Source organism: Zootoca vivipara, chromosome 1 (genome assembly GCF_963506605.1).
Source record: "Zootoca vivipara chromosome 1, rZooViv1.1, whole genome shotgun sequence".
Lineage (NCBI taxonomy): Eukaryota > Metazoa > Chordata > Lepidosauria > Squamata > Lacertidae > Zootoca > Zootoca vivipara.
This window is the reverse complement of record NC_083276.1, coordinates 91,009,236-91,036,703: the sequence shown is the minus strand read 5'-3', so window position 1 is coordinate 91,036,703 and position 27,468 is coordinate 91,009,236. Positions and strand designations below refer to the sequence as shown.

At 40.9% G+C, this 27,468-nt stretch overlaps 1 protein-coding gene across 5 annotated transcripts in view; it reads left to right on the top strand.

Moving 5' to 3' along the window:
- Positions 1-27,468, top strand: part of SEMA5B (semaphorin 5B) — a 358,202-nt gene that overhangs the window by 225,116 nt on the left and 105,618 nt on the right. For all 5 annotated transcript variants that reach the window (XM_060278773.1, XM_035128943.2, XM_035128952.2 and 2 more), the window contains one exon: positions 1,221-1,266. In XM_060278773.1, the coding sequence (XP_060134756.1) occupies positions 1,221-1,266 (46 nt within the window). The remainder of the gene's footprint in view (positions 1-1,220; positions 1,267-27,468) is intronic.

The window sequence follows — 27,468 nt, the reverse complement described above, 5'->3', positions numbered from 1 at the left end:
AAATTCTGTGGTGCTGATGTGGAATGATAGGAAGAAAGGTTGTGGTCTCAGATTTCCCTTTTATTTTGGGGCTTTCTGTTCTTCCCCAGATGTTCTGGTAAGTTGGCAGTTTCCAGGACTCACAACCCAGTGAGCTATCTGGAAGCTACTGGGCCAAATTCAAGATCCTGGTACTAGCATATAAAGCCCTAAATAGTTTGTGACCCAAGTACCTAAGAGAGTAGTTTACCCCAATTCCAACAATCTTGGACCCTACGATTGCCAGGTAAGGCCTTGATGGTGGTTCTAGGGGCTGCCTGGTTGACTTGTGACAGATCATTTTCAGTAGTTCTTCTCTGACGTGGTAGAATGCCCTTTCTAGTGAGTTGTGCCTGTCTTTATCACCATTTACTTTCAGGAGGAAATTGAAAACCTTTCTGTTTACCCAGGCATCTGATGGTTGAATAATACTTTACCTTGTAACCCCAAGATTATTGGATGGAAGAAAGTTTTTAACTGTAACTGCTTTTAGATATTTTAAATTGTACTTGTATTTATACTACTTTAACTGTTTTATAATTTGCTTTGCTTTTTAATTTGTGTGTCTGTTTGCTATCCTTGGCTCCATGGGGAGATAAGTGAAATAAATAAATAAATAAATAAATAAATAAATAAATAAATAAATAAGCCCCTTATCTAAGTTGATATGGTTATGTCACTGGAGTACTTTTGAGGCACAGAACTTCTGATTCTGCTGTGCTTAGAGCCTGAAGTAGATCCAGTGCTTAGGTTACATCTCTCTCTCTTTAAAGTGCTTAGGTTACATCTCTCTCTTATTAAAACATACAGACAACCAATCTCTCTCTCTCTCTCTCTCTCTCTCTCTCTCTCTCTCTCTCTCTCTCTGTGTGTGTGTGTGTGTGTGTGTGTGTGTGTGTGTCTGTCAGAGAGAGAGAGAGAGAGAATGAATGAGAATGACAAGTTTCAAATCTCACCAGAAATTCAGCTTTCTTTGTACAGGGTATTGGTGAGTCCTCTTGTTGTTACAAAGTTCATTAAAAGACGAGCAAACAAGGAGACCCCTTATTAGCTTTTCATTGCTTGATGCTGTAGGGTTGGTGCAATGTCTACATAAATGCTGCTTCTGAGCCACAGTAGTGTAATGATTTTTTAAAAAATTCACTTTAAAGGATTTGTGCAACTTCTAATACTTAAAAAAATTCATCTGCTTGCTCACACAGGAACTACCTCTTCAGACTCAGTCTCCACAACGTTTCTCTTATTCAGGTATGTTCACGTTTCCCATCAAATGCTTGTTCTGACTACATAATTAACAGGCTACACAAATAGTCTTTTTTTAAAAAAAAACAAATCAATCAATAAATGGTGCTAATTTGTTCTTGTCATAATAGTGGAACTGGGTTGGTCTAGAGGTCAAGACATCAAATAAGGCTTTCAAGGTCACATGGGCCCCCAGGTCCTTATGTTGTTGCTTTGCTTTAAGATGCCTTTCCAGTGTGGTGCTCACACCCCTTTTGTATATTCTTCTCACTCAGAATATAATGCTGGGGGGGTGGGGATGGTGATTCTGCACTTTGTTTTTTAGCTCAGCTCTTTCACCCTTTGCGTCTTGTTGAGCGAAGGAGGAATGGACAGGTGCCAGGAATGGGCATCACATTAGAAGCAAAGTGGGTCTTGTGACAGATTGCCAGTGCAAGCTTAACTAAAACAATTGTAAAGAAATCCTTAGCCTTCATTAATGCCGACGTCAGCAGCTATCAGAGAAGCTTTTTACTATTCTCTTCCATCACTATTCCTGAGCTCTTTTTGGCCCTGTATGAGCAGAAAATGCTGAGGAGCTGGATTTTGTTGAATTCCTTAGTAGCAACACGTTAAGATGATAAGAATTTCAGAGGGACGTGCTGTTTGCAAATAGGTGTCCTCTTCATCCTGATGGCAGCAACCTCACCGAAGGATCCTAAGCGTAGCAAGGGATTCAGTCATTATTTAAAAACACATTAGCTGTATCACTGAAATTGTTCTCAAGTTCAGTTGTAGCTTGGGGTTTTAATAACATCAGTACTGCAGGCGGGTAAATATTACAGTTGGATCAGGCTCCTATTTAGTCTTGTTTCACATTGTTATGATCATGAAGTCATATGTGTACATGGCATTCTTCTAAAGGATAAACTTCGTTCATGTTCTTTAAATATGTGGTCAAGGACTTCACTCCCACAATTGATTTTGGGAAGTAGCGGTTTTCAAGGAACAGCACAAAAGCAGTTTCAGAATTTGGGCATAAGTTCTTAAAAGAGAATAGTTCCAGTTTGTCCTCTGTTGCTCAGATTCAGCCTTCTCCAACCTTGGGTGCACATTAGCTGTTGTACTGCAACCCCTTCTACCATTGCTGGACATTGCCTGTGGTGGCTCGGGGGGATAGGGGTTATAATTACGTAATGCAAAGGAGCCAATCCATGACTGGAAACTGGGTAACTGTATATATTCAAACAAAGCTTGGAAGGAAAGAGGAAATGGGGGCCAGGCCCTCTGGAATACCCTTGGCATCTGCATGTTTTTTTAACAGATGGTTTAAAATGTACTTATTCTGGTCTGCATTTGGATAATTTATAATTCTGTGCTATGTTTTTATTGTACATGTAAGTTATCTTGTGAGGTTACATACCATGAAAAATAGGGTAAAAAATACAGGACAGAATGAAACAGCATCAGAATGCATCCCTTCAAAGGATAGCCGACAGAGCCTGTCAGAGCACTAAGTGCTTCAGTTTCCTGTGAAACTTGAGCATTAGATCTATTCCATAGAGTTACCTGGAGAAGTGATGTTCCAGATTACAGTTGTTGGCAGATACTTTCTAGTAATTTGCACTCAATTAATAGGGTGCACTTTGATACTTGCTACCCATTTTTTCTTTTTCTGAAATTCATGCCAATGCTCTGTTTGCATTGCTTCAGGATAATTGTAGAAATTGAAAACGCCCCCCCCCCGCGCTTTCTTTTTGTCTCCAAACAAACACACAAAACGTAACCAGCTGTGCATTCACATAAATTTTTCACAGTATCAAATATTTCTCTTGCACATAATCAACACGTAACTTTCAACAAAGTAAACGAAAGTCCCAATAGATCAGTTCATTCATAGAGTCCAAATATTTGCTAGTTTCTGTTCCACGTATGTCTTTGTATATTCATAAAATCCAAATGGGAGCTTACTACAGTTCCTCAGAATCTTGACTAGGATTTCTGCAATAATGCCTTGTTTCGCCCTCATGTAAGGCTAGGTTTGATGTTGTTTTGCAAGTTCTTGTCTCCTGCATGTTATGTTATTTTTTCTGCGGAAGCATACTGGGTCCATTAATGCCAGTTAACAGCTTACTGCTACACAGTCTGGATCTGTTTAGAAAAAGCGAGTGTACAGTATACACTGTGTGATAACAAAAGCAAATGTTGCATCTTTAGACCTTTAAACCTCCCCCCTTAAATAAATCCAGACAAGACTCAAATTTTGGTTTGGTTTTTGGCACAATTTAGGCCACAATTTTATTGATTACATCAGGTGAGTGGTTGCATAGGCTCTGGTTCGACCAGCTCCCTGCACAGTTGCAGGTAGCGCTGACCCAGGGCACCAGCATAGGTCACCCTAGGGTGAACATCTGGAATGGCGGAAAGCCGGGGACATGCTATGTCCACCACCCAGATGTCCCCCTGGACTCAGACGGGTACAACCCCTCTCAGGGTTGAGCAAACTATTGAGTCCTTGGATTCCTTTAATGCAGGCATGTCCAACAGGTAGATCGTGATCTACCAGTAGATCACTGGATGTCTGTGGTAGATCACCGGTAGATCAGTGGCTTCCCCCCCAAAGAGGCTAGAAAACTTTGGCTCCCCTAAAAAAACTCAACACCTTTGCCCTGCACCCCTAAAATGACCTGAACCACCAAAAACAGGGCTTTGGGTTTTCCTTCCTAAAAGAAAGCTCAATGACACTTTCCTCCTTCCTAAAGAATCATAGAATCATAGAGTTGGAAGAGACCACAAGGGCGATCCAGTCCAACCCCCTGCCAAGCAGGAAATACCATCAAAGCATTCCTGAAGAAGTTCAACAGCTTTTACGTGAACCCGAAAAAGCAGGGCTTTTCTTCCTAAAAAAAAAGAAAAAAAGCTCAAGCTCAACAACTTTGACCTGGACCCCCCAAAAGGGGGTAGATCACTGCCACTTTTTAACTCTGTGAGTAGATTGCAGTCTCTTGGAAGTTGGCCACCCCTGCTTTAATGGAATACCCTTCACATAGGGATGGCGAGAGCGCTCTCCCATCCCTATCACCTGAACCAGAGCCTATCTGCAACCTTACTAGTTGTGACGATTTGCTATGTGGCAAGTGAAACCCAAGTGGCACCAGCCAATCAGCCAAGTGGGGAAAGTTCCTGCCGTGCCCCTATCCCAACAACAGGCAACACACAATAGCATAGCAAGGTCAAGCACACAAGCCCTAAAAGTAGGGAGAGGTGGGCAGGTGTTCCGATGCACTGACCAAAAGAGGAAGCTCTGAGTCACGTGCATGGGCTTACATAGGTCCCTTGATCGGTTTGGCTAGCGTCCCATTGGCCTGATTCAACCCAGCATCAAGAGACCTACCAATAGGGTGTTGTGGCTATCCAGTCGTACCCACCCACAACACAGGGTTCGGTTGCCAGGTCGCACTGCAACACGTGCCCTCTTTGAGGGAGGACACGATTTGTAGAAAAGCTTTTCATGAAGGTGGTAAGACGCAGGCTAGGATACAGGGGGAAATCTAGCTACTCTGTGATTAGCACAGTTTGACACAACTTTTTAGGCTACCTCTGGTGGCTTTTTATTTACTTAATGGCAATTTCTCCCATCAAATCACACAGGCGTGAAATTTGTATTAGTGGGAAGGATTTATACTTATGTTTGATTAGTGATTAGACACAGCTAGTCTTCCTCTCCAGATCACATTTGGCAACGCCAGAGTGCCTTGTATACATGCTCCCATAAAGACTGAGACTGCACTTTCTACTTTCCTTTTCAACCAGAGGAAAACGTTGAGTAACTGTCATTTTCTAACCCAGAAGTGTAGAGGCGTCTCCTCTTAGAAATGGGGTGAACAACCCTTTTCAGCCCACGGGCCACTTTGCCTTTTGTGGGCTACATGCCAGTGGTGGGCGGGATCAAAAGCAAAAGTGGGTGGAGCAGTAAATACAAATTTCACTTTGGCGCAGTAAGCTAGTTTCTACACACACACATCCTCTATCCTCCATCCAGGCAACCTAGATGCATTATTAGGGTTCAGTGACATATATGAGCATGGCAAAAACACTTCAGAAGGGTGTGAGGCAGGACTGGTGAGGAGTGCTGCCTGGACAGTGCAATGCTAATTGAGGCGTGTCCCAAAGGCCAGATAGAGAGGCTTGGAGGAGGGTCCCTTTGGCTCCCAGGCTTGAGTTTCCCCACCCCTGTCTTACAACTAGAACCATTCCGGTATCAAGGAATCACGAACACAACATTCACTGACAACACCTATGATTTAGCATCCATTTCACATGTCTGTTTAAGATATTTAAATTAACAATTGTAGTGTATTAGAATAGTGCCAAGAACTAGGGGGAAAGTGTTAAAAGATATCTGACAGAAATGGATCTGTTGGACTATATAGCCCTTCAGTAATAAATAGTCATTTAGCCCAAAGCATCCAATTAAGTCTAATTACATTTAATGTAAAAATACCTTAAATTACAGTTTGACCCACAAAGATTGCATTGTTCTGCTAAAACGCTCCCTCTTTGCTTTGTTTTGGCACAATGTGCCTCATTTTCAGGATTCGTTCACTGTTTGCCAAGATCCGATATATTTCCCGGTGTGTGTTTTTTTTTCCTGAAGAACAATAAATTTAAGAAATTTTAAAAATATTTTTACGTACGCAGCTGTCAAAGGAGTATTTTGAGAAACATTTGCTAGCTGCCAGAAATGGAGTAAAAACTAGGACTGAGTGATGCAGGGTTGTTTTCCCCCCAGTTGTACTTTTTCTTTTAATCAGAAAATGAACGTTTTCTCCCATTTTGCGTATAGCGGTCATTTATCACACTTACTGTATTCGTCGTCATCCCCCATCCACAAGAGGAAAAATATTATCATACCCTTCATATCAAAGAAACAGTTGTTTGACTCATAATGTTAATATTTTCTTTTGAATACCAGTTAGGATTGAGGGTGCTGTCGACATTTCCATGGCTCTAGTTAAAAAATTCGTGATCTTTATGTAAATTGACCTTTTATAATCATAAAGTGCAACTAAACAACATCTTGGAAAGCAATTCAGCCTAGCACTATGGCAATCATTCCGTCATTTCAGCTTGCCATGTGTGACAATCCTCTCTCCCCATGAATTGTTCTGCGGGTTCTCTGCAGCATCAATTTTTTTGGCAGGGTGGGAAGAGAGATGGGCACCCCATTATTCTAATGGAAGTTCTTGTGTGGGCTTCTGCTAGGGGGGACTTGTTACTTGAATCTAGCCTTGATATTTCTCTTTCTATAAGGTTGTCAAGTAATATAGTTTTGTTCTTTTAAACCTTGATCTAATTGATGAAATCAAAGGGAAGATAACTTTAATGTTGGCTTCAGTATAGCTGGGCTCTTACTTTCAAATCGCCTTTCTGCATTTGAGACTGAAGAAACGTTTATATCAGCTGTCTGCCTAACATGAATACTAAATGATGATTCCTGCACACATTGTTCACTGTGTTATAAGTGTTTTTAAAAGGGTTAAACCCTAATCCCTGGCATTCACACAGAGGCCAAGAAAAGGGCCTTTTACAGTAGACTTCACAATTAAGAGATTAGGTGGGAAATGTTGCTTTTAAAAACAAAATCCCCATGGCATGTTTTAAGAAGTAAATTATGTCTGAACTGACTGAGCAAAGCACGTATTACTATTGTTTGCAAAACTGGGCCGCCTGGAGCTCAGTTGGTGGTACGGAGTCATGCAGAGTGGTACAAAGTTGTACTTGGAAGCGAGTGTTCTTTGAAGCATAATGTTCATGCTTACCTCTGAATATCCAGGGTGCTCTGGATATTTTAGTTCTTGAGTGCTTTCTGTCTCATGGCATTATTCTTTGTGAATGACTGCCAGAGCATTTAATTAATTAATTAAAACATTTGTAAACCCCCACTCTCCTAAAGTATATCAAGGCAGCTTACAAACATACAAAATATAATAAAACAAATCCATAAATATTCATAAAACCTGACCAAATACATCAATAAAGCATCAGTAGATACCGGTGGTTAAAAAGAGTAATTCACATTGTGAAGGCCTGTCTAAACAGCACAGTTTCCAGAAGATGTTTGAAACAAGGTAGGGGGTGGTTCCTCCTGGTGGAGAGTTCCACAGGGTAGACCTTGATACACTAAAAGGCTTCAGGCCCTTAGTGAAGGCCGGCTGAAGCTCAGGGGCGTGGGGAACCTCCAGAAGTGCCCCATGAGATGATGTCAGTGAATGAGGTGGAGTATCAGGGATTAGATCAGGGTTTCTCAAACCTGGGTCTCCAGCTGTTTTTGGATTACAGTTCTCATCATCCCTAGCTAGCAGGACCAGTGGTCAGGGATGATGGGAACTGTACTGCAGAAACAGCTGGAGACCCAAGTTTAGGATTAAACCCTGGATTAGATGATACTTACCAATATCAGCACTAGGATATTTACAAACCAGAACAATATAACATACTGAGAAACCCGCCATTTTGGAATTGCAGTTCACTCTGTTTGAACGGTCATGTTTTGTTGTAGCCCCTACTTTCTACCCTACCCTACCTTGCATATGTACATGACATTCATCAGGTGAGGACTGCAGTGTTTTGGGAAGGCCGTGCAGCTTCAGTTTCCTCCTGGTAGCCCTCAATCCTTCTCTCATGTTACAATGAAGGGTCATCCATACAAATGGAACTGAGTAGCACTAGATTAAGGTCAAGCATAAGAAAGTACTTCTCCATGCAACACATAATTATCTTCCATGAGAGCTGGGGAGAGCCACAGGTTGAGGCTCTTTTTAATAAGGGATTTGACATATCCACAAAGAGAGGTTTGCCATTAGTCATTATAACTGAATAGAAAATCCACTATTCAGAGGCAGTGTTCCTATCAATATCAGTAGCTGGCCACAAACAATCCAGGATTTCAGCTGACTGGTCAGCCGTGAGCTGGTGGATCATTTTCATTTGATCCAGCACGGTTTTGTCCTGTGCTTACAGCAAAAATGGATGCAGAAGCCTAATTCATAAATGCCACTGTGGACTTTCAAGTTCTTGGGCTGCTGCTGTCTTCATTAAGCCAGTAGTGTTATGAGTTTAAATTAGCATTGTATGTGAACTCTTTATTATTATTTATTAGTAGACCTAAAACATCTACTGTATACCATAATTAATAGTTTTGGTAGCATTTCAGATTAATTAATTAAATTCTATAATAATGCTATGAGGCTAGTGCAGATAATCTACTTTGTATACTGATTTTGCTGCTGTACAGGTCGTAATGTGCTTAGGTATTCTGATTCCAAGAGATAATTTCTCTAAATTGAATCTGAGGAAGTTGATAAAGGAGGTTTCTGGTGATTTGGTTTGATGGACATTACTTAAATTTAGTGTTTGGGGTAAGGTTAACACACTACAGACAAGTGTGTTGTCATAAATAACTTGGTGTACTTTGCAGCATTTCATTATATGTTCCCTAAGTTTATATAATGGGTTATATAATGAATTATTTAGGAAGTTTATTTGGGTTAACCTCCGCCACACTTTTCTCTTAAGAGAATGCAATTGCTTCATTCAGTCCAGAGGTTCTCTAAGCTCCCTCAGGGACAATTGATTAAGGCAGAGAATAGAGGACACTGCTGTAATGAACTCTCGACTATTGTACAAACCTGCTTAATGTTTGACTGTTATAGTTTGCACTGTATATGCATGGAATGTGTGTGGGTATCTGTGGATTTGTCCCAAGCATTTTCTGAAACTGAAAAATAAAGTTTAAACATAAATTAAATAAATATAAATATAAAGAGCAGTGCACTGGGCAATCTTGGGCAAGTCACTTTCTCTCTCTCAGCTTTATCTACCTCACAGGGATTTGCAAGGATAAAATGGGTAAGGGGGAGTATATAATGTACTCCTTGCAGGAAATGTGGGATATAAATGTAATAAATAAGTAATAATAAATGAATGCAAATTCAACTGCAATGTTTGGGATTTAGCTTTGGTTGTACTGACTTGTTATTCAGACTGGAGTGCTGCAGGGCTTTGTAATTATTGCTGTTGTTGTTGCATGTTAGTTAAAGTGATGACGAAAACATTTCAGTGAGTTCCAGCTGTTTTGTTCCTGCAGTCTGCTGACTGTGTGCGACCCTCCCACCAGCAAACTGGGTAGCTCTAACATGAGGTGGGGAAGGTGTACAGGGCTGGATTTAGGTTTGATGAGGCCCTGAGCCACTGAAGGTAATGGGGCCCTTTATATGTCCAGCTGTCCTTTGTCAACAACAAATTGTTTTTTTTTGTGTGTCGAATATATGCAATATGGTAATTTATGGACCTAATAGGTATCTAAAGCCACTTACACATATGCCATGTAACCAGTCTATGCAGAATATAGGCACCCTATATATAGAAATGACCAAACCAGTGATATTTTAGGGAGCAGGCTAGCTGGCATTACTTACATCATAGGAGCCTACACAACACAAAACAATTGCTGTGTGTAGGTTTTATTTTGTTTTTTTATCTTATGTTTTGGAAATGTACATCCAGCTTTCTTTCTCTTTAATTTTTTTGGGGCCCCCCAAGAGAGTGGGATCCTAAACTATAACTTGTTTAGCTTATACGTAAATCCGGCACTAAAGGTGTAGGAGATGGAGAATGTCACTTTTGGAGAGGGAACTCAGCTGACAGTATGTGGCAGGAGTGGGTAAAGCTCAGCCAGCAGAACGTTGTTTTCACAATGCACATACTCAAAATAACCCATGTTGTCAAAGGTTTTGTGTTGCCTAAAAAGGTAGTGATTGATAGCAAAAATAATTAGCCTGTTTAATTTACTTATGGGGATACATATCTTATGGGGGAAAATTCTTTTGGCACTTTTCCAGAAGAAAGTGATATTCAAGATAAAATCGATAGTAATTACCTCATATATAGCCTCTCTGTTTTATATGCACTGATGAATGATGTAAATACCAAACATTCACTCCTGTTTTTAACCCCTAGGCAAATCTTTTATTTCACTTTCTTGTCTGCCTGTCCTTATATTCATACCTTCTATTCTGTGTGGCCTAAGCCACAATTTTCTGGATCCATTTGGACTATCATATCTTGGCTGAATATGAATATGGCTGAATATGGCTGAGTGGACCTTTTGACTGCTTATGTAGCTCCTTTGTGTGAGTGAGCAAATAACCAAGAAGTCTGTTAACCATAGGTTTTCCAATTTGGATGAAATAGTTAATTGCTTCAGACAAGCCAGGATATTAAGCAATGGTTTGTGTCTTAATATTGTGACTTTTTATGGAGATTTTAACCTTAACTTCTTGGTTCAGATGAAACAAGAAACTATAAATTAATGGAAGACTTTCTCATTTGTCTGCTGGCTCATGTCAATGGTGGAGTGAATGGACAAAGTGCATAGACAAAAGGCTTGTTCACATCTTGGGTTATTAAACCTAGATATGATATCCTGAACATAGCTACTCTTACAGCATCTCACTTTTACTTACTTACTTACTTGCTTACTTACTTACTTACTTACACACACACAGAGACCAGGAGCAACTTGCCTTGTGGTTTATATTAGGGCTTTCTGTGAGTACTCAGTAAGTAAACAGTATGAATTATGGATCCCCCCAAGCCTGATCTGTGTTCTATATTTGCTGCATTAAATGGATACACTTGCGAGTTTTTAAATGACCTTTACTACTTGTGAATCCACGGTATGTGACATCTTTGAGCATGATACATAACATTTAAACTGCTACTGTATTTCCATCTTGCTTCCCCCCCCCCAAAAAAAAGAAAAGAAAAAGAAAAGGAGAAATGGGAAGTATATTGATATTTGTACATAGTTATCAGGATGGAAAGGCTGAACATCCACCCCAAGCCAAGTATTGGCAAAGGCTGCATTTGAACACCATATGAATGACCTGCAAAAATATATATAATAATTTGGCATGGAATCTGGAATAGTAACTGCGTGCTCTGGTCCATGGGGTCACGAAGAGTCGGACACGACTAAACAACTCAACAACAACAATATTATTTAAAAATCCAGAAAGCTCTTGCCTTCACAGAACAACGTTGGCCCTGCAAAACCTTTCTTTCTTTATCACCATTTACTAGCTTATTTCCCCCCAAATCAGCTACATGTGCAAGAAGGTCTAACTTATAAATCCCATAAATAAACAAACTCATTAACAGCGAGTAACAAGAGCACATTAAAGTTTCAGTCATGCATTATATATAATGTATAAGTGCTTGGCAAGAGATGCATTGATCTTACAAAGGATGTAAATTAACCCTCAAATCATAAGTGGCTTACCAGAGGACCGTAACACTTGCCATTTGTTTAACATCCAAACCCTCTCTTGTTTTATCAGTTGCAGTCCTGACATAATACTGCTGCAGCGCTACACTTCTGGTTACATTTTTTAAGTGCAGCTAAGCTAGGAACTTACCGGTAGCTGGTGCACACGTTTTAGAATAAGCTCTTTCTGGGCCCAGTCCTCTACAGCTGTACTCAAAACCATGGAACTTACTCCCAGGAAACTGAGTTTAGGAGTGCAACCATAGGGCTCACCAAGACTTCCATTTCCCCCGTGATTTCTAGGCACGTGTCCGAAAAGTGGTTCTTTTGTCCTGCCACTTTCTTCAGGAACACCCGCTGTTTACTGCTTAATCGGAACAAAAGTCAATCTGCAGAAAACCTCCTTTTTTCTTTATTTTGGAAGGGCTATGGGGATCTTGGTTCAATTATTCATGTTGGGTGGTAAAGCCCCCATGTTGAAAACTTTTAGAATAGAGTATTCTCCATTTTATCCACAATTACAGGCCAACCTCTTTATCCAAATCTTGCTTCAGCCCTACTATCTTTGGACATAGACTTCAGCTCCACGCTGCAACACAGAAAACTAGTAAGCTTCTTACTGACCACAGCACAATTAGTGATAGCTCAACAATGGAAGAACCAGACTGAAATACCCCTAAACATATGGGAAAATAATATCTGGGATACAGCAATGTCTGAACGTCTCACCAGACACAGGAGGGCAATTAAAGGCATAACATTCCAAGAAGAGTTTAACTATGTTAATGACCAAAATCAAGACCTTGTTATACCAACCACTCAATATTCTCAGTGGAGAGGGTACATTAAGTAATATGTTTGAAAGTTGAATGTGTAAGTTTATGTCTAAAATCAATGCATAAAACAAACACCATTGGGTGTACTGCTGGATAAGTGCCTAATGGTTATTGTATTTGTTTAAAAACCAACAAATTTGTAAAAAGAAAGAAGTAAAACCTCTCAGACTTGTGGCTAGAAATCATGGCACAAATGATAGTGTGAGTGAGCCCTTAGCATCTTGTAAGAAGCTAACAGCCATACTTTCATTCATGCTGCCTACTTTCCCCCACTCACAGTTTTAAAGCATTTAATTTTAGCTTCTGTTCAGCCTTTGCAGTTTTCCCTGGACAATGTAATCATGCCTTTTTGTGCTGGTAACCATTTAAACTGGCATGTGTTCTACAGCTTCTTTCAGATGAACGGCTAATACAGGAGGGATTATTGCAGTAGCACAGCCCAAAGCTACATGACAAAGTCACTGACATGGGCTGAATGGCTTAGCTGATCTTGTAGCAAAGTTGGAGCTGGTAGACAAATAGGAAGCCCAGTTCATTAATCACTAGTCTGGGACATTGATTTCAACTCCGCAAGCGAGGATACAAACTGCCTTGAATCCTTTTATACCCTGGTGAAGCTTTTGGTTCAAAGAGACTTCCATCCCTCCAAGCTGGAAAGAACATTAAAGGGCCAGGTGTTAAGGGAACAAAAAGGAATTCAGGTTCCAACTTGGATAGCTGTAAATACTGTAAATGTACTTTGAAGTAACTACCTTACTTTGCAAGCATTCATTCAAAACAGTGTGTGGAGGCTATCTCCAGGCTGACCCAGGGAGTGTTGAATATTGCATAAATAATTTGTAACATTTAGCAGTCTGCCCGTTATTCACAGATGGTGTACTGAAGCAGGCAACTCCAAAAGCTGTACTCTTTAATTTGGTACATCAACCAAGGATCCTATAGACTTAACAGTTGTATTATTTCATAGGTTTTTGTGGACTAAAACCCACCTAGATCTGAAGCATGAAACATTATTCTCAGATGTCATGGGTGAAAGTGGGGAGAAAAGAAGTAAATTGTTGGGTTTAATGTCGTGAAAAGGCACAATGCAGCATTTGCTGATAACGCCAAAATCTTAGCATTGCTGAGCTAGCTCAACACATTCTTATTACCGGTATTATTATTATTATTATTATTATTATTATTATTATTATTATTCTGCTTACATGCCAGAACTGCTTCTAAGTGGTTTACAAGTATAAAATCAATGATAAAATCTATACATAATTAAAATCCATTAGAAAAGATTTTCATCAAAGCATTAGAACATTAATACAGTGGTACCTCGCAAGACCAATGCCTCACGCAATGAAAAACTTGCAAGACGAAAGCGTTTTGCAATGTTTTCGGGGCTGTTTTCGATGTTTTCGGTGATGTTTTCTATGGCCGTGCTTTGCAAGACGAATTTTTTCGGTGGTTATTTTTTGATATTTTTTTTTGCCGCGGAAAACCGCACTTCGCAAGACGAAATTATCACAAGACGAAGCGACTCGTGGAACGAATTACTTTCATCTTGCGAGGCACCACTGTATTTAAAACTTAAATCACAAAACAAACCAGTTAAAAAACCAGAAAAAAGAGAAAACACTTAGACCAGGAAATTCAAGTTCATGGGAATGCTTCATTGGGGCATGAAACCATCTCTTTGCTCATCGCTTAATGAATATCATCAAACATCCTGATAAGTTCTAATTTTGCATTTTCAAACGGAAATATTTTCCTTTGCAGGAGATCTGAAACTTGGGCAGTTCTAATGTTCCCCTGATATGAATGTTCTCCATTCTAATGTCAAGTTTCTGCCCATTGATTCTTCTGCAGAGAGACTGACCTATTTGTCTAATGTACAAGGCAAAAGGGCAGTGCTAAGATGACTGCGTTATATCAAATATGGCTGTTGTGAATGCTCACAGTACTTATCTTGCATATGTTTAAACTGCAATTGAATTGTCTCAGACTATATATTTTTTTGCATTTAATTACATTTTGAATATATTGTACTCCAACTGGGAGGAAGTGGAGATCTGAGGGGTTTTACAGACAGGCTATATTTTAATCTACATGGCCAAAGAAAACTGTATGCCACACTTACCCTGTTCATGCACTGCTAGCACTGTGTACTCATCCTCCCGGCCCCTGTGCTGCACCACACACACCTCTAGCCAGTCCCGTATATAGGTACAGTTCCTGCTACCCATTGAAACTCCCTGATAGCACCCACAAGGCAAGGAAGAGGGTGGAGAATCATGGTCCCATTAAAACTAGCAGGGTCGTGCTTTTCCTGACAGTATGCAAGAACTGCTCACCATTTATTAAAATGTCAAGAGGGAGAATCACAAGAGATCAGTTTTCAAATACTGAGGTTACTTCAAGGTTCACTGCGCTTCTGAAAGACAGAGATGGTTGCCCCCTCCCCAACAGCATTGATATTTTATGTTGTGTCCCGGAGTTTGTTTCCGAAGAAGAAGAAGAAGAAGAAGAAGAAGAAGAAGAAGAAGAAGAAGAGTTTGGATTTGATATCCCGCTTTATCACTACCCGAAGGAGTCTCAAAGCGGCTCACAATCTCCATTCCCTTCCTCCCCCACAACAAACACCCTGTGAGGTGGGTGGGGCTGAGAGACTTCAGAGAAGTGTGACTAGCCCAAGGTCACCCAGCAGCTGCATGTGGAGGAGTGGAGACGCGAACCCGGTTCCCCAGATTACGAGTCTACCGCTCTTAACCACTACACCACACTGGCTCTCCAAAAGGCACTTCCAATATTTCCTTTTTCCAAAAGGTTCATTGTGACAACCAGGTATAATTGAGGGTCAGAACTCATTCTATATATAATAGCCTGGTGGTTTTCTGGAGGTTGTAGATATTTATATAGAATATATTGCTGGGTGGGGAATTGGGAGGCTGTTCACAATAATAATTATTATTTGTTTAAGCAATGCTTGTACACAGTATGTGTACAGTGGGTGGCGGGTGGGTTGGGGAATGCTAGAGGTGTTCTGGGAGCAGGGTGGGGAGAGTAGAACACCATGGGAAGGATGGTAAAGGAATTCTTTCTAGGTATATCAACACAAAAGAAATGAAAAGGTCTGGTATTATATGTGAAATTATATGTTGGCATAGATACATAATTATAAGGAAAACCTGGTGCTCGGTGTAATAATACTGTGCTAAGCACTAGTGGTCAACATTTTTACTTGGCTGGAATAGTTCAATCACTGCCTCTTGTGTTGATGGATTGGGTGGTGTACGCACATTCAATTTCTTAAGAAACCTTGTTTCTTAAGTCAGGCTGCTATTGGCAGCAAAAAGACAAACGAAATAACATAAATGCTGTGTGGGGGGGGGGGAGAAGAGCACTGGAACTTTGGGTGAGTTGCCCATCCCTTGCGGGAAACATATGACTTGATTGCAGAGTATTGTGAAATGATGGGCACATTTTTATCCTCTTTAGAATTAAAAATTGACACATTCACACAGAAATGAGTGCAATCCATTATAAAAAATAATACACACCCACCTACCCCATAACAGCAGCAAAAAGCTTAGGGAGAAAACTATCATGGTTTCTCCTTCCCACTCCATTTTATTAGGTAGGTTAGGCAGAAAGAGAGAGAGAGAGAGAGAGAGAGGGAGATTGGCCCAAGGTCACCCAGTGAGCACCATGGCTGTGTAGATGGCAGAGCCTGTGTGTCCCCAGCCCTAGACTGACAGTTTGCACTGCCATATTTCAGTTTACTCCACTCTGAATTGACAGTGTAGAAAACACTAACACTAACATTTTACTGCTGGAATAAGTCTTTGCGTTTCTGCAAACATAGCCAACATCTTTACAATTCAAAGCCGAAGTATCATGTGTAATCCACCACGTCATTGGATTCAGGGGGACTTTGCGAACCCAAAGAATCAGGCAATAAGGAAATACTTGCAATGTGTGGATGAAACTAGAATTTGCAAATATATGGTTGTGTTTGCAGAGGATCAAACAGAGAGAACGCCAGTCAAATGCCTCTGTTGAATGCAGCTATGCTTGATGGGTGAGAGGTAACTAATTCATGAGGTGCCAGATTGGTTTGAACTAGTAGTTGGCAGAATGGTAAAGAGATTATAATATATTTGGACACTTGCATTGAGGCCAGTTGGAACAGCTAAGAACTTTTTGAGAACGTATTGAAATTCTGTTAGCCTAATGAAAATTTGCTCTGTGGAAACCATTGAGGAAGCTCCTCAGGGATATCCTGCAGGTCTAATGATCAGAAGTATGATGCCCGTTTACGTAAATGGGAAGAGACATATCAGACTTGTAAGGATGGGCTACCTTCTATAACTGTGCTCTCCTTTTTTCTGTAAAAACAAACTTCAATTATGTGATTTTCCCTATTATAAAAAGTGTTTTATGATTATTTATGTATTTATTTATGAAAGTTTATATGCTGTCTTCCATACCAATCCCAAGGCAGTTAGAAGACAATCCAATAAACACAATTTAAATCCAATAAAAACACTTTACAATAAATACAAATTACAATGATAACAAGATTCAGTCACTAGATCAGTTATCAAAGCCTCAAGCAGTGAATCACGTTTCTCAAGGGAAGAGATGCTCACGCCACATTGTGACTAAGAACCTAAGGACTGGGATCAGAATTGCTGGATCAGACCAAAATTCTATTCTGTCCAGGTGTTTTTGTTTGTTTGTTTGTTTGCTTCCAATGAGGATCATTTTGATGGAACATCATATTACTGTGGTTTTATGTTTGTGAAATGCAATACAATTTTTTTAAAAAAGTTCAAAATATAGGGCCTAGATGAGTTCTAATTGGCTACTGCGAGAAGTGTTGTGATATGAAGCACGACATCAAAGAATCATTGAGACTCTTATGAAGGAAAGGCTTTTTAGGGGGAAAGGTAAACACCCTGTATTTCTTGAATACAGTTCAGAAAGTCAAAGAGCCTGACAGAATTGCGGCCAAATGGTTGCTCTGGATGCTGCTAGCTGGATAATTAAGGATCTCATAGCACAGAGGAGTTTGGGGAGATGCATCTCGCCACTCAATGTGGGTGCAAAGTATCTGTCCCAAAGATGCTGCCTTTTGGCCAGGCTCTAATAGTCCTTTCCCATTGGCAATTGGGAACAGGTGCTTAAAACCCCACCTTTCTCACTGCTTTGTTATCTTATCTACAAGCTTGTCAGCACATGGTCAGAAAGATGTCAGCTCTACTGTACTGGTGGTCTTATACATGATGGTGCTGATGTTTTTCTGGGTGGAAGCCATGCAGGCTTGTTGCATCTGGCTGGGTGCTGTTTCTGGTACGAGAGAGATTTGATATTTGGCTTTTTGAAAAATGCCAATATCTTTGTTTCTCAATAGCAAGTGTTTTTGCATAGGATATTCAGGCAACTGCCAAATACCCATTTCCAAAATGAAGCTAATGTCACCTTGCCTTTAGCTTCTTTCCTGGTAGCAGAGTGTTCTTTTATAAGCTAAACATTAATTCCTCACTCCCACCATATTACATCAAGAGCGTATCAGACTGGAATACTTGGAGGAAGGAAAAGGTGCAATATTGGAGTAATGTAAAGGCAATTTATATAAGTTTATACTCTGCATTTGTTTATTTCTCCAGCCTTTGGCCTTCCATGATGCTTTAGTGTAGTTCTTTTGAAGGGGAGACAGGTGGCTGTGGGAAATGAAGGGCAGAGCTCAGAAGGGAGGAAATTGGAAGAGAAATGGCAGCATGGCAAAAGAGCAGAGGGAGAGTAGACCAAAGGAGTTGGCAAAGAAATTCTTCTTTAAAAAAAGTAACCTTGGTGTTAGAGCTTTATTTGCAGAAGCAGCAAGTGAAATCTTCACTGACAAGGAGGGTAGCACAGATGGCTGGAGCATCAGGTGCTAATGCCTAACAGTGAAGAGGAAGAGAGTGAAACAAGACAAGCTGTAGGGATAGAGAAAGAAGTCAGTATGAAGGCATCTCTTCCCAGGGTTTCTGTGTGTGCATGTGAGAATAATGTTAATGGAAGCTTTGGGAGGAATTTGGGGTGTTTGCAAAAGACAAGTTGTCCTTTTATCCAGATAACTGGTGAATGGATATCTTGTAAAGGGAGATTTACCCTTAAAATTGAAGCATCTCATTTTATTTTACTTTTTACTAAAGTATCATATAGGTGTTGCTTTGTCATGATTTATAAGCTTCCAAAGTAACCCATTCTCTCCCTCCCTCCCTTTCTGCCTCCTCTGCCTTCTAATTTCTAACCATTTTTATGGATTAAATAAATATTGGAGGCTGTGTTTTATTGTGCCCCCCCCCACCCTGAAGTTTTCCAAGCAAGCTACTCCTAGGGTCATGCTTTACTAGAGATATGTGCAATTTGTTGGAAAGGAAGATGTAAGGAAGGGAAGATACTCTGTCACTCCAGGTCTCCAGGGTGCAATAGCTGTCATATTACTCTACCTCCTGCCCTACCTCTTAATGTGCATAACTCAGTGGAGGAGGATGTAGCTGGCAGCCAGTATTCAGCATTTCCTACCCTGTTTCTCATATTTTAAGACATACCCATAAAATAAGCCATAGCAGGATTTTAAGCATTCAAGGAATATAAGCCAGGGGTCCCCAAACTACGGCCCCCGGGCCGGATGCGGCCCAATCGGCCTTCCAATCCGGCCCGCGACGACCCCCGCCGCCCGCTGCCGCCGCCCGCTCTCACGGCGCGCGGCGCAGCGGCGATCTGAAAAATCGGCAAAAAATCGCCGAAAATCCTTTGTGCGCATGCGTACGGGCCTCTCCCGACCCGGAAGAGGTCATTTCTGGTGCACTTCCGGGTCGGGGGAGGCCCATACGCATGCGCACAAGCGATTTTCGCCGATTTTTTTCCGCCCGTGTGCGTGTGCGTGTGCGCATGCGCACGGGCGCGCACTCCCCCGCCCTCCGGCCCGCTGCGCGCGCACTCCCCTACAGTCCGGCCCACCGCGCGGTCGGCGCGGCGGGCACCGGCCCGCCGCTCGGTAAGTCTGGGGACCCCTGATATAAGCCATACCCCAAAAATAAGACATAGTGATAGGCGCAGCAGCAATGTGGGCCGCGGCAGGAGGAGGAGGAAAAAAATAAGACACCCCTTGAAAATAAGCCATAGTGTGTTTTTTGAGGGAAAAAATAAATATAAGACATGTCTTATAATATGAGAAACACGGTACATCAAACAAGTGTCTAAATCAGGGGTAGTCAACCTTTTTATACCTACCGCCCACTAATGCATCTTTCTCGATGGTAAAATTTCCTTACCACCCACCAGTGCTCGATGGAAGGAGGATTCAGCTTGTGCCGTAGAACTCTCTATTGCCCACCTAGAATCCTGATACTCCCACTAGTGGCCGGTAGGGACCGGGTTGACAACCCCTGGCCTAAGTAATGTGTCCTAGTAAGCATTTGGGATAAGGTTATTTTGTGTGTGTGCATTTGCTGCGGATTGAAGGAAAAGTGGAGGTCATGACTTAAGCAGTCACCCATAGGACTGTTCCTAAATGCATATAATATATTTTATAACTCCCGCCACTGCATTTGGCTCAGCATCTTGCAGGAAACACATGGAAACATCTATCCATCCAATTCCTTAATGGAAAACTGAAGAGAACAGTCTAGTTCTGAACCTGGCTGCAGACGAGGAGCAGCTTGTGTGGAAACACATATTTAATGTAAGCAAGAATGATAGCAGATGGGTGGCTTTGTAATTAAAGAATTCAGGAATTGAAGCTAGGTCTTCGTTTTCCAGATTAAGTCAGAAACACATCTTGTTTTCTTATAGCTTCTCCCCCCCCCTTTTTCTTCTTAATATTGGTCAAAATCAATTCATCTAGCAAAATGAAGCCCAACAGGAGTTGTCTATTCTGACTGGCACAAACATGGAGCTGAATTAATTGTGAACTGCTATTGAACTCGGTAGAAACAGATGTAATGCAAGATTTGTATCAGTGGCAGCAATGCAAATGAATGCAGATAGTCTGATACAGTATAAGTGGTTTATGCTACTAGGTTTATTTGCTACTAGGTAGCTCCATCTGAGTGTAAACCTGATCTCAGAAAATCCCTTTGCTCCTTGTACAAGTATTCAAAGATGAGGAATACTACCAAATGGAACATGATATCTTGCTTATTACCAACTAAGCCTTTCCTTGACTTCCCCTTCACTTTATTGATGTTCCTTTCTGCCATTTTCTCCGTTTCCATTATTTACCAGAAACTTCCCTTAAGAGTTTCCCTTTGATTCATGTCAATTTCTTATCTGTACAAAGTAATTCACAATCTATCACTTAGCTAAAGAGCCTCTGGGTTCTCTTTAGCCTCCAGATTCTCACCCAGAGTCCAAACAAATTCTCAGCCCACCCACAAAAGTCTCACGAGAAGAATTATTGGAAACAACAGATATCACCTTAGTCTTTCACTCTAGACTTTCTTTTTATGGGCAGATCCAAGGTGGATGGTACTTCCTTAGGCTACCCATAACTGTGTCCCATGCAGCTGCACTCTCTACATCCAGTTCCAGATACAGCAGATTTTTTTAGTTTCCCAGAGGGTCCGGAGGATGGGAAAGCTGCCCCCCTCCACTCACAGTTCTTTCCTCACCCTCTGTCCTCTCCTTCTCTTCCTCCAGCTATGGATAGTGTGTGTGTGTGTGTATAGAGAGAGAGAGGTTGAGAGCCTGTTTGCAGGAGGGGCACTTTGGAGGCCCGCAAGGGGACAATGACAATAAAGATATCTTTTTTTTTCTTATGGGGAACAGGCCCAAATGAGAGCCCCAATTAAGGACAAGATAGTCTAAAGTTCAGGAACTTCAGCTTTATTGAGTTTAGGTCCTTGATACCAATACAAGTCGCTGTTCTCCCAGTCCTTTCCCCCAGGCAAGACTAGAATTAGGTATCCCAAGGGATCAGGCTAGTTCTTCCCCAGGAATCTTCAGCCCTGTGTCTTATCCATTAATATCAGCTGTAGCCTTCAAGAATTCAGTCTAGTACCAGTAAGCTCCATTTTTTCAGTAGGCTAGTCCATTACATTTGAATCAAGGTCTCTGTCTCTACCCTTAAAGCTATATAAAGGCTATCTTTAATGACAACTTGTTTAAAACACTAGATAAGGTGAAGTGACCCAAAATACTATTGACATTATGACAAAAAGAGACTATAAAAATCTTCTGACAAAGGCTGAGACAGCCACATCATTTATCTATCAGTGATGGATAAGTCTGAAGTTGGATCCAAAGCTTGGTGACTGACAGTGACCATATGATTCATGAATTACTACATAAAATCAAGATTTTGAAGCATATTTTCCCATGAAAAATACTAATTTAATAAATTGTAGTTAAGGTATGCACATTGTAATATTTGAGGACAGCTTGTACCACCTTTGCCTCTGTGGACGCTCAGTCACTTTGAGTATGGTTTTTAGTTGTAAAACTTGGGCTTTAAAATGGTTGTATTTTTCTTAAAGGTGGGTGTTGGGAGGCACAGAACCAGGGCCAAATGTGGACCTTCAGGCAGCTCTATCTGGACCCCGGCCATGCCCCGCTCCCCAAGTTGCACCTGCACTGGTCCCACTCCAGACCATTATTGAGTGCTGCTGTCTGACTGGAAAGATTCCTTGAAATGTGATAGTGATCTATTCTTTGCCTGGATGGAGGATGGAAAGGTGTGTGTGTGTGTGTGTAGATTTATGTGTGGCCTACTGTACAAAGATAAGAATCACATTCACTACTATACCCACTTTTGGCTCAGGCCCCATCCACTACTGGTATGCCCCCACCCTCCAGAAGGTTCCCCATGAGCAAATGCAGCCTCCCCATGGGGCAATGCAGTCGTTGGTTCAAAAATGCCTCCCCCCCATCCCCACTTAAAGGTCCTCTTGTATAGGAGGGTTAGAAGTTCAAAGGTTGAATGTTTAAGAGGATGTTTTGTTAGGAAGTTCTGCACTAAAGGGCCAAAGTTTCAGCCTAGGAAACTGGCAGTGGTGGTGGGGGGAATGAAAGTATAGCTTGCAGTATACTTTCCTGATTGGCTGGAAGAGTAAGGGGGGAAATGAAAATGTATTCGATATAAATTAAGCTAGAAAATTGGGAAAGTCTGATAGTTGAGAGTCAGATACTTGAAGAGATGCAGATAGAAGGAACTAGAAGAAGGGACCATGAAGGGTTCAGAAGCTGAACTGAGGGATGCAAATTGATAAGAATTGACTCGGTTAGAACAATTGTGTTGACCTTGCGTAGGTGGAAGCATTTATCTGCTTGTTTACTCAAACTGTACAATGGATTGATCTTGTAAAATCGTTTTCTCAGACTGTTTATCTTATTGCCTTACTAAAACTTTATGTAAAAGCGTGATTTGTCTTGGAAAAAGTTGGTCTGAGGCCTTGTTATTTACTCCACGCCTAAATGCTTTAGCCAGTATAGGGGAAAGTGTTGGGCCAGCTAATGTACAGGAAGTTAAAGGGGCTGTTTAGTGAGTGTAGCCTGAGGGAAATGAAATATATTCATTTGGTGGCAGTGGTGAAGTTAAGAAGAAGGAAGGGTTGGCTTGTCTGGTTTGCTTGCCTGCCTTCCCACTCATAGTGAGGGCTATGACAGAGGCCCTCACAGCCCTCCAGTGCCTGCTGCCACAAGCAGTGAGAAGACAGCAGTGGCCAGGGCGAGGAATCCAGTGAAGAGTTACAGCATCACAATTGTCTGGTTTGTTTTGTTTTAAATATATTGCCAGCTGCCTTGAGAACTTTGGCTAATAGGCTAGCGATAAATATATTTCGAATAAATATTTGCATTCCAGTGTCACATATATTGTGTTATTCCTTTCATTGCTTCATGCCTTAGTACTGAGCTAACAGAGCAATTGAAAATGGGTGGGGTGGGGGAGAGAGGGAAGAGGGTTTATCCCATATGGAAGATCCAAGCAATACCTGGGCACCAGCGGAGTGGAAGGTAGGGTGGAATTTCCCCACTCCATTTTCACCTCCTTTTTGGGGCTGATGTTTTCTTTTCTGGGAAAAAAAAATCAGGACGGATGGGAGGGGATTTGTCACTGTATGGTGATCCACCCCCCCCCCAGAACACCCCCTTTTCACAGGTACCACCACAAGAGCACTGGTGTTGTAGTGGCACAGGTGCTCAATTTTGCATTTTCTTGCATTCCATCATTTAAAGTACTCTGACTAGCTCTGTATGTAACTTGCCATTTAATTTTTCTATGTTCTTGGATGTATTTCATCAGCCTTCTCCTGGCACATCAGTACTACTTTATTAAGATCACTCTGTCTCTTTGGTCTTATCTGTTGTACTTGAGACTCTGTACATAAAAGGACTGTCATAGTTCCTGTTCATGAGGTTTTCAATTTACCATGCAGTTGGCATTAAATAAGCAAACATTAAGTGATAGTGGTGCTAATAGTGTCGTCACATTTTATAAAATGATTTCTGCTGGCATAAAAGGCTGGTTGAAGCATATCTTTCAAGCTAAGATTCTTGAGGCGACCTAACGGGAACTTTCAGTGGGTCGAAAGGGTTGGGAAATGAGGTTGTCAAAAGCTTTATTACACAATTGTGATGTAAAGGTTCACTAGATCTGCATGAGCCCATAAAGAAGTACAGCAGTGTCAAGCTGTCTTCTTGGAGGGACATAAAGAAAGATACTAAAACTGGGAGAGGAAAGATGGCAGCCAAAGAAGAACAGTTAATGAAGGGAGGTTAATGTTTTTCATGAAGGAAATGTAGGTATGTGACTTTTCAAGGAAAGGGAGGAAGTTTGAGTGCCATGCTAGTACATTGTGGAGAAAGTACATTGTGGGGAAGTGTGTCAGTGCGTGTTAGGTCATTATTAGGAGCAAGATTCATCAGGCCGTTTTCCCAGCAGCATTAATTTTCCTCTAGAGTACCAGGGTTTCTTAGTCTTTGTCTGTTTCCTTCTCAACATACCCCAGGCATATTCAGAGGCCTAGTAAAACATATCTTGCCCTTCCTTTCTGCTTAATTGCCCCCTTGACTATAATTAAAGTTGAATTGACTAATGGAGCAGTCACCAGCAACATGTTCCCATAATTTTCTCTGTTGTCAACGGTTTCTATTATCAACAGATCTCGCTGAGCTACTTGCTAAGGTTAGACGAATTTTAGAACAGTGTTGCTCTCACACAGCCATGGGAATGCCATTCTTTGATATGAATTTAGGTGTTTGTGTGTATACTTATATATTCTACAGAGTCCACTAACTTCCATCAGTACAGTTCCCAGAGAGGCCAGAGTATTTACCTTCTGAGTTGTATTGGTTGCTGAAAGTAAAAACAATAACATAAAATCTTGTTTCATTTTGTCCTGTCAAGTGTTGTCAAGCTAAACTTGGCTGGTAATGGAAAATGTATCTGGGTGTTTCTGGAATGGGAAGAGAAGCCATCTTATGTCTGGAGGTTGTTAGAGTGGGTTTTGTGTTTTCTTTTAGCTTGTCAAAAATCGAGGTTAGATAACATTGCATCTTGCTGGCAACAGATATGACTATGTGAAAAACGTTAGTATGTAATCTTCATTTTGCTTTAGTTGTATGTATGGGGTGGGATAGGGTGAGGTGAAACATTTGTTTTCCTCAATATGACATGAGATGGATTTTTGTCCTGTTTTTAAGTTTAGGGAAATTTTCTTTCCAGAATGAAAAGATTGGGTGTGTTCAAACAAAACACTAAGCTATGGTATAACATCATGAGACTTGGCCTAGGTTCTGCTTTCATTAAAAAAGAAAGAAAGGGGGGAAAGAATGAGAATGTGTTTTATAAAACACAGGTCCAAACCCTAAACTGTTATTAGATGCGGCCAATGGCCCAGTTTGTGCTAATGGCAGATAATAATATTTCAGGGGAGAATGCCTCGTTATGTTCACAGGGCAGTTTAGGTGGCTATTCAAAATGTCTTCTCTGTATCGTTCCAAATTTAGTATGTGCTGCCGAAGCGAGCACTATTCAAAATGAATTAGTTTAAGCGTGCCTGTTCACTGTAATTATGTTGTGCTTTCAGTGTAAATTCTTACAGAATAGTGATGTCCTGTAAGTCGATGGGACTGCATTATTTGGGTTATTCAAACTCCTTATTTATGAAATGTCATTTTGACATACTGTACACAGAGTATTAACAAAGTTATCTTGGCATAAACTCTCATTTTGCTTAACTTTACATAAAATCTCATTTTGCATAATTTGCACCCAAAGCTCAATATAAAAGAAGAAAGGAAACAGAAAACATCAGACCAGAAAATAATACCTCTATTTAATATTCCCCTTTTTGCTAATAGTATCTTGTTTAATGGAAAGAATAAACTCTCATAAAAATTAAGATTTACAGCCAAGCAAAATGGAAGCTAAGTAATATGACTACTGTAATGTAACACTCCCAGTGTGAACATTTGCCCTGCAAAGTCTGTTCCTAATCTCTTTGTCTCACTTGTGCAGTCACACATGCCTGAACCCACATCCCACCCACCTTCAGACAACCTTATCTACTCCCCATTCCTTCAGCTTGTGACTCTCTTATGGCCATTCCCATCTTGCCTGCTTCTTATATCATTCATCAGTTACCGGTACCTATAAACTCCACAAATTATAAATGGAGACAAACATGCGCAAAGGAGGCTTATAAGAAACATTCATTTATTTCTCCCAAGTTTAAAATGGCAGGATGCTAGGTTCAATTCCAGAATGTTTTTCTGCTGTGAATCAGCAGACAATTCTCCCCAGCACACTTTGAGATTATTCTTCAGTTCAGCATATTATTATTAGTTCGAATGAAAAGGTGGTTACTTAACCAATTATTGGCTTAGGTACAGCTTCCCTGATTCTAGAATGATGCTCAATCATAGTAAGAACAAGCTTGTACCCTGTATGTTGGGTTTCTCTGCAGTTCTCTATTATTTTCAAGGTAAATATGTAAATAAGAGCAGGAGGTGACTATCTCTGTTGTGTTATGATGGCTGGATTCAAATCTTTGCTTAGCCATGAACTTCATTTGATGTCATTCATTCTGGCACTTTTTCTCAGCCTAAGCCAGGCTTCCTCAACCTTGGCCCTCCAGATGTTTTGTGACTAAAATCATCCTTGACCACTGGTCCTGCTAGCTAGGGATCATGGGAGTTGTAGACCAAAAAACATCTGGAGGGCTGAAGTTGAGGAAGCCTGGCCTAAGCTACCACATGGATATTTGTTTGTTTTTGTTGCAGATGGGATGATCCCCTTATATACCATCCTGGGCTCTCTAGGAGGGAAATAGGATACAAATTCAATAAGTGAAGTAGTTGGGGTCATAATGACATTGGAAATAAGTCGCCCTGTAAAATTGGAACTGGAAAGGTAACAGAGGAGAGAAAAGCCTAATGAGAGCTTCAGGCTGTAATGTTAAGGAGAGTAGAGTAAGGTGTAAGTGATCTCCTAAAGAGTAGTGACTGATGTGGTAACTCTCTGTAATGATCTCAGCCACCCACTGAACTTTTCATGCTTCTTCATGTCATGTTCTGTCCACTGTGTTGAGTAAAGTATGTGTTTGTTTTCTATGAACTGGTTCAAATTGTTGGAGAGTGTTAGCCAGCCACAGCTTCCCACTTACTTATAAGTGGCCGGTGCTAGGACTCAGCCACAGCTACTTTGGTCATAACTGAATGTGAGCCCAGAAATAAACTGGAGGTATATATTCCTGCATATAAGACTACTTTTTAACCCAGGAAAATATTCTCAAAAGTCGGGGGGGGGGCGTCTTATAAGCCGGGTCGTATTTCTTATACGGCGAGTATATCCCAAACTCTATATTTCAACTGGAAAAGTTGGGGGTCATCTTATACGCCTAGTCGTCTTATACGGTATTTGTCTGAGGGACAAAACAAATGAGATGTAGGAGGGAGCCTTAATCTAGGATTTCATGCATTTTAAAATAAAAATTAGTAGTGGCTTGGGAACTCTGTGCTAGGGTGTGGGGTATAATCCTTTCCCCGTGAACTATTTTCTTGCTTGAAACTATACAAAAAAAA